The following is a 17462-nucleotide window of genomic DNA, read 5'->3' as shown; positions in this document are numbered from 1 at the left end:
AAAAAAAAAGAAATACTCTATTTGAAAGGTAATTGCAAATTTATTTAATAAGTCAGAATTGTCTGACAATTTAAACAATCAGTTGTCATTGAATGTGCTATCTCCTCAGACATAGAAATAAAAAGAAATAGGGAGAGATTCCTCTAATGTTCTTCTAATATTTTGCTTAAATTTATTAATTTTACAAAAGAACTAAATTTATTTGTACATGATCCTAGATTAAGAAATATAACTATGAATCATTTTAAGACTCAATAGAAGTATTCCTTTAGTCAGTTTTGATAATAATTTCCACAAGTGGGGAAAGATAAATCTTAAAGAACTGAAGATACTGCAATGGGAAAATTATTTTTCCTATTTTAACTTTAATTTTGAATCTCTTCAAATAGTAAAAGTTGGCACTGTATATATTACATTAAAGTACCTTGCATTGCGAATGAGTCAATTAAGCCAGGACCTGTGGGTTTTTTACAGCATTTGTCATGAAGTCTCTCTAGAATATATAACTATTTCTGATATGCCCTGTTTAACAACACATCACAGAAGGAATTTGAATTCGGGCCCATGTTTCTGGCACATAGGGCAGTGATACGAGAAAGATGAAGGTTCACAATGGCACCACCCATAGGATTACGACTTCAGACTCCCTACCTCAGCTTCAATCAGAAAAATCACGAGATTTAGTTGCCCTTATGTCTCATTATCTGTGTGCTGCAGGTTGAGAATAATTGTTGAATAAATTAGCATCAGATCAGAGAGCATGAAATTAAGGACACAAATAAAGTGAGTTGCAACATGGTAAATTAAAAACAAGCTGAAGACTTCCTGGGCTGAACATCAAGAGGTACATTTATTAAGGGGAAATGCAGTTTGAGTTCGCATAGAACAAAAAATAGGACAGAAATATTTTAAATATTTTCAATTTGCTTTATGTATATGTGTAGTTTCATGGCAGCAACATCAAATAGAATATTTGATTAGGAGATTGGAAATTTCAAATCTGTATTCCCAACTGCAGTACTATTTTTTTAGACTAAAATTTACAAAATTCAGATATGATCACTTGTTGATAAAGGTTTCAAGTGCATATAAAATATATGACAAATTTAGTTAACTTAATATGAGAAATTCAGTTGTCTTAGTTTGTCTCAGTCAGGACCCATTCACATTAAACAAGTTCTATAATAAATCAGGAGTTTATAAAAGTCAGTGAATATATTCATTGTGATAATTCTGGGGTGTTGTCCACTAGTATCTGATGCATTCACTTAGATTAAAATAAATATTTATTCACTACTTTAATTACCTGCAGTTTTATTCACACATACACACATATACACAAATATATCTTAATTTAATCTGCACAACCATCTTACAAGTTAGGTACGATTTCCTCCTTTTTTGGTGATATTGAGGCTCAAAATGTTTAACTGACCATGCAGTTTGGGTTAACTTTAGGTATAATAGGCTTACATAAATATTTAGGACACTGCCTTTGTCTTCAAGGAGCAGACTTTTTTTTTTTTTTTTTAGCTAAGGAGTTAAAAATATATGCAAAAGGGACAAAATTAAATGAAAGATTTGAATAAAAGTTTTGGCCAAAGGAAAGATCATTACAGACAACTGCAAAAATCTGAACTTTGACACAGGGTTCAAAAGAAGAAGGGATTATTTTAGGGTGAAGTGATGAGGGATTGTTTCATGAATGTGATGTGATTTGAACAGAGTTTTGAAGGAACTGAAAAGGTAGTGAATAGGAGGGTGTAAGTTTCAGAGGAAGAGGAAATGTAGGTAGGTCAAAATATCAAGCATGTTAAAATGGACTAAAAAACAATGCATGTGAAGGAACTCAGAGCACAGGAAGAGATAAAACAGGAAAGTAATAACTATATATTGTTTTAGTACCTATTCTTTGCCATGTCCATTCTAAACTTTACCTGTATTAATTCATGTCCCCTTCCCAACATCACTATCTATTCTTAATCCATGTGACTGGCGAAGAAACTACATTTCTGAATGTTCAACTAACTTGTTCAAAGTCACATAGCTTATGGCAGAACCAAAATTACAATACTGTCTTCCATAATAATAATTGTGATCTGGCACTGTTCTCAACATTACATCTGAACTCATTACAGAAGGTAAACTGGCTGCCTACAGAGCTTCACATTTACCCTGGGTAATAAGAAGTATGGTCAGAGTTTATTTGAGGAAGTTAAATTTTTTGGAGGACGCCATATTAAGGATGAGATGAAGAAATTAAATGTATCAAATATTTGCCCACTATTATTACATGACTATAATTAAGAACTATGTTTTATATTATATAGTATTCATTACTGCATAGGAAATAACAGTAATCAATAATTGTTATAATTCTTGTTCCTATAGTATCTAGCATCACAAGTTATCACTGATGTCCTTTTAAGACCTTCCTTTCAGATGAAATGTAGTCACGTTCAAATTCTGATTTCATTTTATTATACCAGTGACCATCTTTTTCACATCATATTCTTATCTCAAACATTCCTGCTCTTTCATTATTGGGTATAATTTTTGTAAAATATTTTAATTTCTTACATTACTAAAAAAACATATTTTTCCTTGTTCTCTACTTTTCTTTCTATTGTCCCTGCCTCTCACCTTTCTTTAGGAACTTATTTGTTCTGATAACACTTAAGGATGTCCTCCTTGTTCCAGCAATACCCTCTTTGGGTTACTGTCAAGGGGGTAATAAAGTATGCAACTGGAGGAATAAACACATCTAAGTTTTGAAAAAAAAACCCATGTCTGCAGGTTATTTTATTCCTATGCTACATTCCTCTATGAGAATTCTTACTGGAAATGTGTATCTCTTTGGAAGGTGGGAAAAAACAATCTAGCAATATAAGCTGATTCAAAAGTTCAGCCAATCAACAACATGATACTTTTGCTGTGATCTATTTTAGGGCTTTTAAGGGGCAACTACCTTCTCATCTGTGACTTGTGAATAAATCATGATTTGGGAATTAATTTGTTATATACCAGGCAAATATTTTGACTTGCTTCTTTTGTCTATATTGTGAAAAAGTTGTGTTTTTATTGTTACTATTTTGTTTTCCATATTTAAAAGCTAAATAAGTGGGTATTCAATCTACTTATGTCAATAAGTGGCATAAGTGGATATCTAATCATTTGAAATGACTTAGTAGATTGATGGCATTTATTGAATACATATTGCTGGTATGCATATTTGGCATATATAATTTAAAATTTGATTAATAGCAACTAGAAGGTGAATAGATGATTGAAAGCAAGTCTAAAGAATGTTCCTTGCTAAATTTTTAGATGATTTAGAAAATGGTGAGTAGATTATGAAGACAAAGGAAGGAATGAGAATACATAGAAATGTCAAAGCAAAAATGAATTTAAATAAAGACCTCAGTCATGTGACCCAAAAATACTTTATTGGATGACTGAAAAATTACGTGAACTCTTTATGTTAGGAAGCTCGTCATATAGTCACATTTATAAGACATAAATACAAATTTAAAAAAGATGTGAAAATCCAGATATTTTTGAGTAAAAATTAAATTTTCTTTAAGAAAATAATTAATCTCAAGGAATTTTTCCAGTCTTCTGTGACTGCTTTCCCTAAAATTATTAAAATATCTCAATTAAAAAATGATTAAAAGAAATACATCTGTCTATAAAGACCAGTTTAAAAGGTGGCAGGACACATATGATTATAGTGATCCTATTAAATGTTAAACTTCAATGCCTCAGTCAAAACGTTGAAGTTAATATTTTATTAGGATAAAAGTGAAAGAGCCAGAAGAAAAAAAAAATGTTGATACCTTTACTGCTTCTTTTATCTGGATACATTTTCTCTGGCAGTGAATTCATTGTAAATGAGTAAATACATATGTTTTGAAACACTAAATAGAAATTCAGGTTCTATTAAAGATTAGCTTGGACAAGAATCTACTAAAATACAAGGCAATTATTATTAATATTAAAGAAAATTTTAATAACATTACTGTGGCTACTTTTCTTTTTATCCTGAAATTAATAATAACCTATTAGAAGACACTCAGATTTTCATGATACACACACACATATAATTTCTACTGTACTTACTTTTGGTCACAACACCTTCTAAGTGAATGATGTTAGGATGATCAAACTGCCCCATGATACTTGCTTCACCCAGGAAATCTCGGCGTTGCTTTTCTGTGTAGCCTACTTTCAGGGTTTTGATTGCCACAGGTAATTCTCTTTTTCCTGGAAGTTTCAAACGTCCACTACAAACTTCACCAAATTCACCTTGTCATAAAGATGGAAAAACACACAAACTCATTTCAATCCTTACTCTAATAATATGCTAAAGTCCTCCTAGAATACTAAGGTTTAGACAAAACATTATTAAAAGGCGAGTCCAAACTTCATTATCAGTAGTAAGAGAATAAGTGGTGTTTGGGGGAAAAAGCGTCTATACGTGATCATAAAACACTCTGGGGGCTTTTAGCTTCATCCATCTCACCTACAAAAACCTTAATGAAAACATTAGAAAGAAATTAAATGCAACTGATTGAAACTCTACAGGGGTGGTTCAATATCCACAAATCAATCAACATGATACACCACATTAATAAAAGAAAGGATAAGAACTATATGATCCAGTCGATAGATGCAGAAAAAGCATTGGACAAAATATAGCATCCTTTCCTGATACAAACCCTCAACAAAATAGGGATAGATGGAACATACCTCAATATCATAAGGCCATATACAAAAGACCCACAGCTAATATATCCTCAATGGGGAAATGGATGTCCACTCTCACCATTACTATTTAACACCGTACTGGAAGTCTTAGCCTCAACAATCAGACAACAAAAAAGAAAGGCAAGGAAGATGTCAAACTTCCATTATTTGCAGATGACATGATACTCTATAAACAACCCAAAAGACTCCACCAAAAAATTCCTAGAACTCATACATGAATTCAACAAAGTTGCAGGATATAAAATCAATGTGCAGAAATCCATTGCATATCTATACACCAATAACAAAGCAGCAGAAAAAGAAACCAAAGAATCAATCCCATTTGCAGTTGCATCAAAAACAATAAGATACCTAGGAATAGTATCCTAGGAATAAATCCCATAGTTAGGAATAAATCTAACTAAAGAAGTAAAAGATCTGTATTTTAATAACTACAGAACACTTATGAAAGAAAGTTAAGAGGACACAAAGAAATCGAAAAGCATTCCATGCTCATGGATTGGAAGAACAAATATTGTTAAAATGTCTACACTACCCAAAGCAATCTGCAGATTTATTGCAATCCTTATCACAATACCAAAAAAATCTTTCACAGAACTAGAACAAATAATCCTAAAATTTGTATGGAACCACAGAAGACCTAGAATAGCCAAAGCAATTCTGAAAAAGAAAAACAAAACTGGAGGCATCACATTTCCGGACTTCAAGCTATTTTACAAAGCTGTAGTGATCAAGATAGTATGGTACCTGCACAAAAACAGACACATAGATCAATGGAACAGAATAGAAAACCCAGAAATGGACTCACAACTCTATGGTCAACAATCTTTGACAAAGCAGGGAAGAATATCCAATGGAAAAAAAATAGTCTCTTCAACAAATGGTGTTGGGAAAACTTCTCAGTCACATGAAGAAGAATGAAACTGGACCACTTTCTGATACTATACACAAAAATAAATTCAAAATGGATGAAAAATCTTCATGTGAGACAGGAAACCATCAAAGTCTTAGAGGAAAACACAGGCAGAAACCTCTTTGACTTTGGCAGGAAGAAGTTCTTACTAGACATGTCACCACAGGCAAAGGAAACAAAAGCAAAAATGAGCTATTGGGACTTCATCAAGTTAAAAAGCTTCTGCACAGCAAAAGAAACAACAAAACTAAAAGGCAGCCTATGGAATGGGAGAAGATATTTTCAAATGACATATCTGATAAAGGGTTAGTACCCAAAATTTACAAAGAACTTAACAAACTCAACACCCAACAAACAAATAACCCAGTTAAGAAATGGGCAGAAGACATGAATAGACACTTTTCCAAAGAAGACATCCAGAATGGCTAATAGACACGTGAAAAGATGCTCAACATTACTCATAATCAGGGAAATACAAATCAAAACCACAATGAGATACCACCTCACACCTCTCAGGATGGCTAAAATTAACAACAGAAGAAATAACAGGTGTTGATGAGGATGCAGAGAAAGGAGAACTGTATTGCACTGTTGGTGGGAATGCAAACTGGTGCAGCCATTCTGAAGAACAGTGGCGGTTCCTCAAAATGTTAAAAATAGAACTACCCTACAATCCAGCAATTGTAATACTAGGTATTTACCCAAAGGATTAAAAAAAAAAAATACAGATTCAAACAGATTCAAAAGGATACATGCACTTTGATGTTTATAGCAGCATTATCAACGTAGCCAAACTATGGAGAGAGCCCAAATGTCCACTGACTGATGAATGGATAAAGAAGATGTAAAGGATATATATATATATATATAGACAAATATATAATGGAATATTACTCAACTATCAAAAAAAATGGAATCTTGCCATTTGCAATGACATGGATGGAGCTAGAATGTATTACACTATGTGAAATAAGTCAGTCAGAGAAAGAGAAATACCATATGATCTCACTTATATGTGGAATTTAAGAAAGAAAACAGATGAACATATGGGAAAGGGGACAAGGGAAAAAAAAGGAGAGAGGGAAACCAGCCATAAGAGACTGTCTTTTTAAGAACATTTTATTTATTTATTTGAGAGAGAGACAGAGAGAGTAAGAGAGAGAGAGAGAGAACATGAGCAGGGTGAGGGGCAGAGGGAGAAGCAGACTCCCTGTTAAGCAGGGAGTCTGAAGCAGAGCTCTATCCTGGGACTCCAAGATCATGACCTGAGCCGAAGGCAGACGCTTAACTGACTGAACCATCCATGTGTCCCGCCGTAAGAGACTCTTAAGGATAGAAAGCAAACTGAAGGTTGATGGAGGGAGGTGGGTGGGGGATGAGCTAGATGGGAGATGAGTACTAAGGAGGGCACTTGTTAGGATGAGCACTGGGCATTGTATGTAAGTGATGGATCACTGAATTCTAATCCAGAAACAAATATTGCACTGTATATTAACTACCTAAATTTTAAATAAAAAAATAAAAAAAATAAAAGTCTGAGTTAAACACACTGTTGTACCTGCTCCAATAACTCTTTCAATGGTGATGCATGAAGCTTCTATCTCCTTGGCAAATTCATGGACAGCTTGATTGGGATCCTCATAGGTGTGTGGATCAATATAAGTTCTTACTCCTGGCAGTTTAACTGGAAAAATAAATATTCGTTAAAATATAACTGCTTGTGATGGATGAATGAAATCATAAACATTATTAACATGCAACTATGGCTTAAATCCCTAATTGCTAGAAATGGCCAAGTTGCAAGGACAGCCCCTCTTCTGAGTTATAGGAGTCATTTATATAGCTATGTCATTTTTATAATTTTAGAAATCTGGATTGTTGTCATGTAAAAGAAATGCATATATGACAACATATTTGAATAGATATATCTTTCAACAATAATGTTCACAGAGTCAGTCTCTGAGGCAAACTAAGATAAGCTTGTTTACTAAACTGGCCAATGAAATGCTAGTGAGTTACTTGTTGTTTTGTTATTCTGTTTCACTTAAAATGCCATCACAGATGAATTTTGGTTTTACAAAAAATAATTTAAAATAATTTTTCTGGTGCTTTTGACACATAAGTCAAAAGAAAAAGATAAGTTCTACCTCTCACTCTACTCCTGTTACTACATGGCTTTATCCAAGACTCTAAGTTTCTATGAGCCTCAGTTTCATCACATTTAATGACTACCAATTTCACAAGATTTTTTTTTTAAGGATAAATACCATTAAATAAGATAGGACCTATGAAAATAGATCCAATGCTTTGCAACATGAATTATGGCTTTAATTATTTGACTTTTATGGTAACAGGAGAGTGACAAAAAAGAAATTACTTTTATTTACTTAGCAAATCAACTAACACTATACTATTTATGAAAAAATGCACATATTAAAACCCCATTAATTAGACTCATTTAGGCTAATTTTTAAAGCATGTTATCAAAACTTGATTTTCTGTATTTTTAAAAAGAATAGTCTTTTTCAAATCATTGAACGAAGGTTGTTGCTACAGGATCTGCTCATGGAAATTCCTGCTATAATGCTAGAAAAAGGAGAAAAAATACTGAGAAATTTTATTTGTTTCATCTGATGTTGTTATTTAACAATAAATTTCTACTGACTGTGCTGGAAGAAATTAGAATTGGTCTGGAAATTTGGTTTGAAATGTAACAGCTTTTTATAATGATTGAAAAGGTTTTTTTTTTTAATAACTATAATAAAGGTGTTCTTTAAAAAATTGAATAAACCATCTAGCTGTTGTCTAGAGTCAGGCAGCAATGCCCTTTAGCCCATATGCTTTACAGGAACGTAACAGAGCATTTACATTCTTTTTAAACTTTTAGACACAATATTTTGGTCAGTTATTATAAATCTCCTTGTCTGAAAATAAACAAAAATAATAATAAAATCTCTATTTTGTTTTCTCTTGATTTTTTACAATTTGCTTACTGTGCCCATTATGAAAATGCATCTTTTCCTCTTCTGGATCTTGTTTTGCTTTGCTGTAACCACACCTCCTGGAACAGAGTAAGCTACAATTAGCCACATCTCTAAGCGTTGAATCACATGCAACCCAGAAGCATGAAATGCAATTGAAATGATTGCAGCCCTAACTGATTTTTACACTAGTAGCATGAGAAAACACCAATCCTTCTTTTGGATGAATCATATTTCCGCCACCAGTATCTCTCAGTCTTGCCCAGATTTCACTGAGAAGTCAGAAGCCATCCAAATCCATTAAAAAAAAAAAAAACAAAAAACTTCTCTCTACCATACACCACACTCTAGAACTTTTCTGTTTCCTTTCTTTCATTTTTTTTTTGCCACCTCAGAAGCCTTTTTACAGGATGTATTGCCCAAAATATCTCTCTGATTCAATAGTGTCCTCCTTTTAGTATCTTACTCTATCATCTTCCCCCCCCCACCCCCGCCCCACTCTGGTTTCAGGATCTTTCTCCACTCTCCACTTAGATCACTACCAAATTTACCACAACCTGCAACCCTTCTCAGTTCAGCTCCACTCCCAAAAACTTATTCTCTCCTGTTTTACTTAACTACTTACTAATTTCAAAGTCCTTGCAACCTGCTCTTGTTACTGAAAAAATCTGTCCTTGGAGGTTCACTAATGACATAGTCACCCCATGACTTTATCTTATTTTTTAATTATTCATGATGGACTGAAATCCCTAACTACTCCTTTTGTGATGCTTCTTGCTCCTCTCTTCATTTATGTGAACTTCTCTGGTTCTCTACTGTCAATCCATTCATTTCCATCAATTTAATTAATACTTCTATTCTGCTTTAATTCTTTTGACAGTTATACTCTTGTTCCTCATAGATTTATTTTATAGGGATATTCCACTGGCATACAAACAAAATAGATGTGAAAAACCAATCAGTATATTTCTCTTTACTTTCAGTCTTGATCTGTTGACTTCTTTTTCTGTTAACAACCCTGGCAAGGCCTTGGCCCCTTTGGGTACAAAGTCTTTGTCTTGTGTACTACACAACAAATTAGTGGCCAAATCCCAAGCATTGTATAACATAAAAGTCTTAAAATTCATCTCTACTTTTTCATTAGCTCTACTGCTTCTTCAATTAAAGCTTTGTTATTTTTCATTTGGATTGCTATAAGTGCCTCTGAACTGATGTTCCTGCATTCTGTAACTATTTTCCTAAACTAGACACGGCTGTAGCCAAATTACTGTAAATAAGGTACTTTTCTACTGTGTTGTCTCCTGCAAAGTCTTCAATAAAATAATAAGATAAAGATTTCTAAACATAGCCCTAATGCATATTTCCTACACTATCTCTGTTAATCTTCACAGATACTGGATGATCTTCAGGTCCTAAAGATATTTCTCCATGCTTCCACACATTTATACATACTGGTTCCCACACCTAGGATATTCTTCCTAACAATTTTCAATTATCAAAGTCTAGTTCAATTTTTGCCTTCTTCATGTTTTTTTTTTCCTGATACCCCAACTTCATGCAATCTTTTCCCATCTGAACCTAGTAGTTTTCTGTACTCCTCTCACATTGTGATTCCCATTTTAATGCAACATAATCATTTTGTATGTCTTCTGGATCTCTTACTGTTTGTCAGTTTCGTAAATGGCAGCAACTAGCATTTACCCCTAAATTTCTGCAGTGACCTAGTGCCTGTCTCAGAGTTGGCAACAAAAATATTTGTCACATTGATGAATGAATAAATGAACGAGTGAATGATATTTTGATTGCATCTACACAATGACAAGTATTTGGAGAGTTGATGAATACTAAGTTGATGAGGTACATGATAAAACATTAAAACAACTGACTCAGATGAAAACATTTAAATTATTTTTAGTGAAATTCTAAGGAAGTGAATTTACTATTCATAAGGTCTCATAACAAAATTAAGTTTATTAAAAACAAAATTTCCATTGATTTCTGCATAAAGAAAATACAGCCAAAATGACAGATTGACAAAATATTTTCATTACAAAGTTGGTTTAAAACTACTATGTGATGTAAATGAAGTGTCCAATCAACACATACAAATGATGACTATTCCTTGTTTACATATTCTATGATCTTTCTTAAATATATGTATATTTTGATATATAAATGAAACCTATTTTATTCTATATCATTTCCTAGTGTATAATTACATATATGTTATACAAAGTAGATAACACAACCTATCTTTGTGTCATTTTTGAAAGAAAAATACAATTATCTTTGTTTTATCACATTAACAAACTGGCAGTTTATTAGTAAAAGACAGCTAAGTGAAATTTGAGTAAATTTGAAATAATATACTTAATAGGCATGCTATTCTTGGGTGAGGAAAAATACACAATGGGGATTTGGTGGCTTTTCAAATTTTATTCATAACACTCAGCGGCATTTGCCATCCAAGAGTCCTTAAGACATCTTGAATCAAATCACTGCGGTGAAATGGAGAGGAAAAAAAACAAATACATAAAATCATACTGAAATTATGTTTGGCCTGACATTTAAGTTATTTTAATGCACTGTTCATAATTTTTCTAGATATTACATTATCCTTTCAATCTTTAATGCATGTGTCTCTAGAGAGAAGCTATTGATACTTTTTAAAATCAATGTTCTAACTACAATTGTGTGAAATCATCCTGAGATTTCTGTTATTTAAATAATACCAACAAAAAACCTTTGTTAGAAGAATTCTAAAGAGACCTGAAAAGTATACAAGTTTTTGAAGTTTACTTTAGAAAACAAACATCCATTCTACAGCTCTCCTACCTTCAAAAGAAAAAAAAAAAAAAGCTTTCAAACTTGTACTTCAGATAGTCTTTATTATTAAATAAGCCTTATGGATTTTTAAATTGCATGCAAATTCCTCATATGAAAATGGAAATAAAACTTTGGATCTCATCTAAAAAGTCATCTGGGAATACCTTGGTGAGGACTGGTTAACATTTTAATACCTAAGGTGAGAGTCAGGAGGGCAATAGAAAGGAGATATTTTTGACTATGGGCATCTCTGGAGCTCTATAACATATACGGCTGTATGTCACATTAACATATAAAATTAAGTTCTGGAAGCCCCCAAAGCATCATTAAAACAAGCCTCAACAAGATACAGCAAGTAAAAGTGCAGCTGACAGAAACTGGCCCTCGAGCAGTGGTTCAGCCTTGCTAACAAAGCATTACAGGATGCCTGTTCATTCAGTATCATCTTCTGTACCTGCTCCAGATGCATAATTTCAACCCATCAGACAAACAGTCAATAAATACGCCATTCTGTACGTAAATTATGCCTCCTACCTTCTGGAACCAATTTTTTTTTTTTCCTGAATGGAAAAGAAACAGTTTCTTCATTTGGCTCCATATCACAATTTTAATGAGCTTTGATATCATTGTACTAAAAATATCTGGAGTGCTTGTAATTAAGGGAATCATCTTCTTGTCATTTATACTTATGTTCTAGAAAACAATGCTGTCTTACTGTTTAGTAGTAGAGGTGGGCATGAGAAATCGTATTAAATGTAGGCGGAATTCATATTCATTAATTAATATTTATTAAAAAGTCCTAGAGAGACACTTAATACGTAAATATAATAATGACTTTAATAGGTTATTTAGAAACCAGTCTATTTTCTCCCATACTTGTCCTAAGAATTTGGGTAACGCATCCTTGATGATACTAATTCTGATCTTAAAAACTTAGCCTCAATCATAACATCTAAATTTGTATACTTGAAATTTCCATAATACATGGAAGAGTAAGCAATTATCTTTATGTATGGATGGATGTGCCAATGGGTAATTTAATTCTTGGATGTAAATTAAGAATTCGATAATAAATTAGAGTATGAATGTCAAGCCCTCCAGAGGACCAAGCAATGCATAAAATTAGTAATTTACTAAATGGCACCCTTATGGTCAATGAGGAAAGATGAGTGAAAGCAATAGCCAAAGGAGACTGTAAATCCTTGTTCAATTACAGCTTCCAGAGAATCAGAGTTTTCCATTTCTTTAGCCTACAGAAAAACACTAGAAAAAAAAAAAAAAAAAAACCTTTTTATTTCCCACTGAATTCTATATAAGGTGGGGAGGGGTGCAATGATGGGAGAAGAAATAGTTCTGCATTTCAATTTCTTTGAAAGAGTGAGCAGATGCAGTCCCTAGGTCAGAAATAGACACTTCTATGTTGCCTCTCTATTTTTCAGATTGATTAAGAAATGCCTTACCTATATTTTAAAGCAAAAAAAAAAATATTCAAAAGGCAACTAATAGCAGCAGAGTCGATTACGTTTTACTTATGGGAAATAAAATCTTCTTGTAATTTAAACCTCTTTAAAAAGCACACTTCTCCAAATGTGCACACTCCCATATTCTTACATAATAATGACCTCAACCACTGCATAATTTGTTTAAGAATTTTATTGCAGGCGCCTGGGTGGCTCAGTTGGTTAAGCGACTGCCTTCGGCTCAGGTCATGATCCTAGAGTCCCGGGATCGAGTCCCGCATCGGGCTCCCTGCTCAGCAGGGAGTCTGCTTCTCCTTCTGACCCTCCCCCTTCTCATGCTCTCTCTCTATCTCATTCTCTCTCTCAAATAAATAAATAAAATCTTTAAAAAAAATTTTTATTGCTAGCATCTTAAAAAGCATAAGTTACAGCTTTTGAGGAAATAGTTTGACTTTTTCACTTCAGGATTCTCTCCAATTAAACAAAAGTAGTTTTAATGAAAACTCAGCTAATTCAGCCTCATAAAATAAAGAAGCATATGAACACAAGCTTATTAATATATCTAATTAATACTGGAAATAGATTAAGTTTTGTTTTATAGGATGATATTCTTCAATAAGAATGTGAGTGAAAAATGTAGTGAAATGAGATTGTGGATATTAGGCTGTATTGTTTGCAGGACCTTGACTCTCATTCATATATTCCTCATTCATATTCTAGGGTACTATGATTTTTGAGTTCCTCATAGATAGGTTTAAGTTCTACAAAAAATGATCTATTATTGTTTACTGAAAATTCTCAAGCATACTTCTCAAGAGAAATATATTCATGTTGAAAATCACACTTTCTTTGGGATATGGGAATGGAGTGATTATACCACACAAAATGAAGGCATAGCTTGCAAAGTTCCCATCTCACATTCTGTCAGGATACTAACCACTCTATGATTAAAGGGAATATGAGACACTAACTTATTTCTTATTTTATGTCTTACATACCATTTTTAATGTCCATATTCTAAAAGACAAAGAAAAAAAAATACCTTTGAAATAACAGCTTCCAAAATAGTATAGTACATATGAATTGGTAAGTTTTTCATTAATGAACTCTTCAGATCATTTTAGAATTAGCAATAGGAAGACTTAAACACTTCCAAATACTCAAAGATGAATTGTAGACTTTTCAACATTGAGTTAAATTTTAATTGACTTAGAATTTTGATATAAAAACACATTTTGTAAAGTATGACATGTGAAGACCATCTCCCTGTTTTCAATAGATTTTGTTCTAATGCAAGAGTAGGTAATATCCTATTAATTTTTAAACTATTTCGTGAATATGACTATTGGATTTCTCCATTAGAGTAGGTCCACTTAATATCTTCTATAATATCTCCTACTTGAGGTTCCACAAGTATTATAAAAAGGGATTTGGGAGCAGTTCATTGTTGTATTTTACATAGCAAGCCTTCAATTGGAATTTAATATATTCTCTATATATTGTAGGCAAGGCTTACATCTGCCTACTATGAGCACTTTAAATGGGGGTTTAGAATTATAAGGGATAATTTTATATTCTATGTCTCTCTCTTAAATCTATAAAATGGAATAGTACTTCCACATACCTACCTGGCAGAAATGTGAAGATGAATGAAATAATCTCTGTTGTATATATGTAGAAATAAAAATTTACTCACTTCAAATTTTAAGAAATGTTCACTTAATATAGAAAAAGAAAAATAGTTCATTGAGACATTTAGATAATGGTTTTTTGTTTGTTTTTGTTTTTGATTTTTAAGTAGGCTCCACACCCAGAATGGAGCCCAATGTGGGGCTTGAACTCAGGACCCTGAAATCAAGACCTAAGATCAAGACCCAAGCTGAAATCAAGAGTCAGATGCTTAACTGCCTGAGCCACCCAGGTGGCCCAAGATAATGTTTCAATATAATTTGTGATCTTTTTGGTCAGAGAAAGTTGTTTTGGTTTTATTCTTAACCTCTGCATTATGACAGAAGCTAGAGTTTTTCCCTCATATCTCTGATTAATAATATTTTTAAAAATCTCTAAAAAGTGAGGTTGATTTCCTAAAAGTCACAGGAGAGGTAAATGAACGTTTAATACCTCTGTTTTCAGAATATAGAACTCTATTTCCTTTGCCACTTGAACACTTCAGAAAAAGTAGCAAGTGATAAGAAAACACTTGAAAAGCATGAAAATTAATGAATGAAGAAAATAGTCTGACATAAGTTTGAATTTAAGAAATACAAGAAAAAGCTATTTGGGGACCATGGGATCTTTCAGATGGACTTATAATAAATATTATGTTATAAACATATTTTGTTTTTTGTAAACATAAACACAAATGAATATTAAGAGATAAATGTTTTTAGAAACTACACACATTAATGTTTTATTTACATTAAAAACAATCCATTCAACACTGGATATTTATAAAAATAGATTTCTTTTGAGAAGTGAAATAATAATTAGGATCTCAAGACAGTTATGATGGCATAAAGTCAAAGATCGCCAATAAAAAATACCTCTGCTAAAAATGTAGGCAAACTTGGCTACCTAAAATCTAGGCCTCTAGGTTTCATTCATAAATATTACAGAAATATTTTCTATTATTGGATAGATTGAAGTCAAAGAAGAAAGAATATTTAAAATATTAACATTATATATAACTGTACAGATTCCACACAAAGTGGGCAACTAGAGTGATGAAAAATAATTTGAGATCAAAGGTGGCAACATCTAATTATCAATGTCATCTTATAAATGGTACACCATACACTTGAGAAAGAATGGAGCATGGTTTTCTGGTGAGAGACATAACACAGCAAAACTCACAACTCTGGAGAATTGAAGAAGCTTTAATATAGTTGAACTGCAGGATCAAAGATCTCAATCAGTGGTTTCAAGATTATGCTTTTCAGACCCTGAGATTTCCACAAGGTATGTCAAGGTACTTTTAAAAGCCAGTATATTTACAGTGGGCAATTTTAATTACATTGTAATGTAATGCATTGCATTACATTAAGGTCAAAGCCAACCATACATGAATGGTTTTTCTAGAAATGAAAAATAATGAGATTTTAAAATCTCAAAATGTCTAACAACCTTTGCTCTATAATTGTAAATATGTCTGTTCACAAATGATGATGATAGAATGTTCCATTGGAAAATATTTTTGTGGTAATTGACTCATACTGATATGAATATGCATGAAATTAGATGACAAGATTTCAGGTCAAGATTTTTCAGTATTTCAATATTTTCAGTATTTCAGTACTGACTGTACTAGGAAAATTATTCTCCTCAGCCCTTAATTTCCACTATAAAATGTTGTTTTCCATCAATGCTTTAATCTAAACAGATAGTATTTTTAACTGAAACCTCGTAGTGACTTGACATTCCATTACGAGACAGAATTTCAGAAAACATAACAATAAAAACATCTTAAGCTTCCATTCTTTCTCAGTAATAATTTTAGATAACTCTCTTACAGTTTATGTAAAATCAATTAAAATTTCTTTCTTCTGCTTTATTTTGTTTTGTTTTACTAAGAATGAATTAAAGAAATTCTGGATCTTCCATAAATTTTTCCACGAAAACTGTTAGCATTTTATTAGGCATCTAACCACATTTGTGGTTAAATCATTCATTCATTCATTCATTCATTCATTCATTCATTCATTCATTCATTCAGTGTGTGTGTGTGTGTGCACATGTGCACACACACACACAAATACACTCACTGCCTCCACAATTACTAATGTTATTTGAATAAAAATATTAGAAAAACGTTTCTGTTATCAGGTTTTCTGATGTGTTCTTTGTGAAGGAAGAATTCTGCCTTTCCACTTTTCTTCTTTTATTTATTTCCTAAACTCCCTGGAACCAACTGTATAATGGAAAAAGATACTGTTTTTATTTTATTTTATTTATTTATTTTTTATTATGTTATGTTAGTCACCATACAGTACCTCATTAGTTTTTGACGTAGTGTTCCATGATGCATTATTTGCATATAAAAGATACCATTTTTAAAATCAAGCATTTAAAATCTAGCTAAAGATTGTTTTTGCCAATGCTTTCTAAGTCATGTCTTCATAATTTTTTATACTCTCGTTAAGGTTATATTTGAGATTTACTTCAAGGTAGGCCTGGATGTCGATCTTTTTTGCCAAGATGTAAATTCTGCTTATTCTACATCAGTGATGATATATCTCTTATAACAACTATACTCAAGACTCAGTAGCGTGAACAGTTCAGCAACTATTTTTTTTTGTTTTTAGCTTTTCGTAGAGTGGTTAAAAAAAAATCACAATGTAAAAAAAAAAATCACAATGTAAAGCTATTTATGTTATTCTTTAGCCATTGCCAGATTTCAGGTTCTTTTGGTTTGTCACCAAAACCCCATGCTCATAAAAGAATTCTCAGAGCAAGTTAAATCATGTGAAACAGATCTGTGCTTCCATATTAACTTCAAACTTTTTTCAAGTACAAAAA

General features: G+C 32.4%; 1 protein-coding gene across 10 annotated transcripts in view; it reads right to left on the bottom strand.

Moving 5' to 3' along the window:
* The window catches only part of EPHA5 (EPH receptor A5), a 343064-nt gene that overhangs the window by 38600 nt on the left and 287002 nt on the right, over positions 1-17462 (bottom strand). For all 10 annotated transcript variants that reach the window (XM_006727005.3, XM_006727007.3, XM_006727006.3 and 7 more), the window contains 3 exons: positions 8674-8741; positions 7239-7364; positions 4120-4305 (listed from right to left, as the gene is read on the bottom strand). In XM_006727005.3, coding sequence (XP_006727068.2) covers positions 4120-4305; positions 7239-7364; positions 8674-8741 — 380 coding nt within the window. The remainder of the gene's footprint in view (positions 1-4119; positions 4306-7238; positions 7365-8673; positions 8742-17462) is intronic.

Source organism: Leptonychotes weddellii, chromosome 2 (assembly GCF_054177405.1).
Source record: "Leptonychotes weddellii isolate Sample4059 chromosome 2, ASM5417740v2, whole genome shotgun sequence".
NCBI classification, from domain to species: Eukaryota; Metazoa; Chordata; class Mammalia; order Carnivora; family Phocidae; genus Leptonychotes; species Leptonychotes weddellii.
Note: the sequence above shows the minus strand (reverse complement) of the source record. Positions and strands in the feature narration are given on the sequence as shown.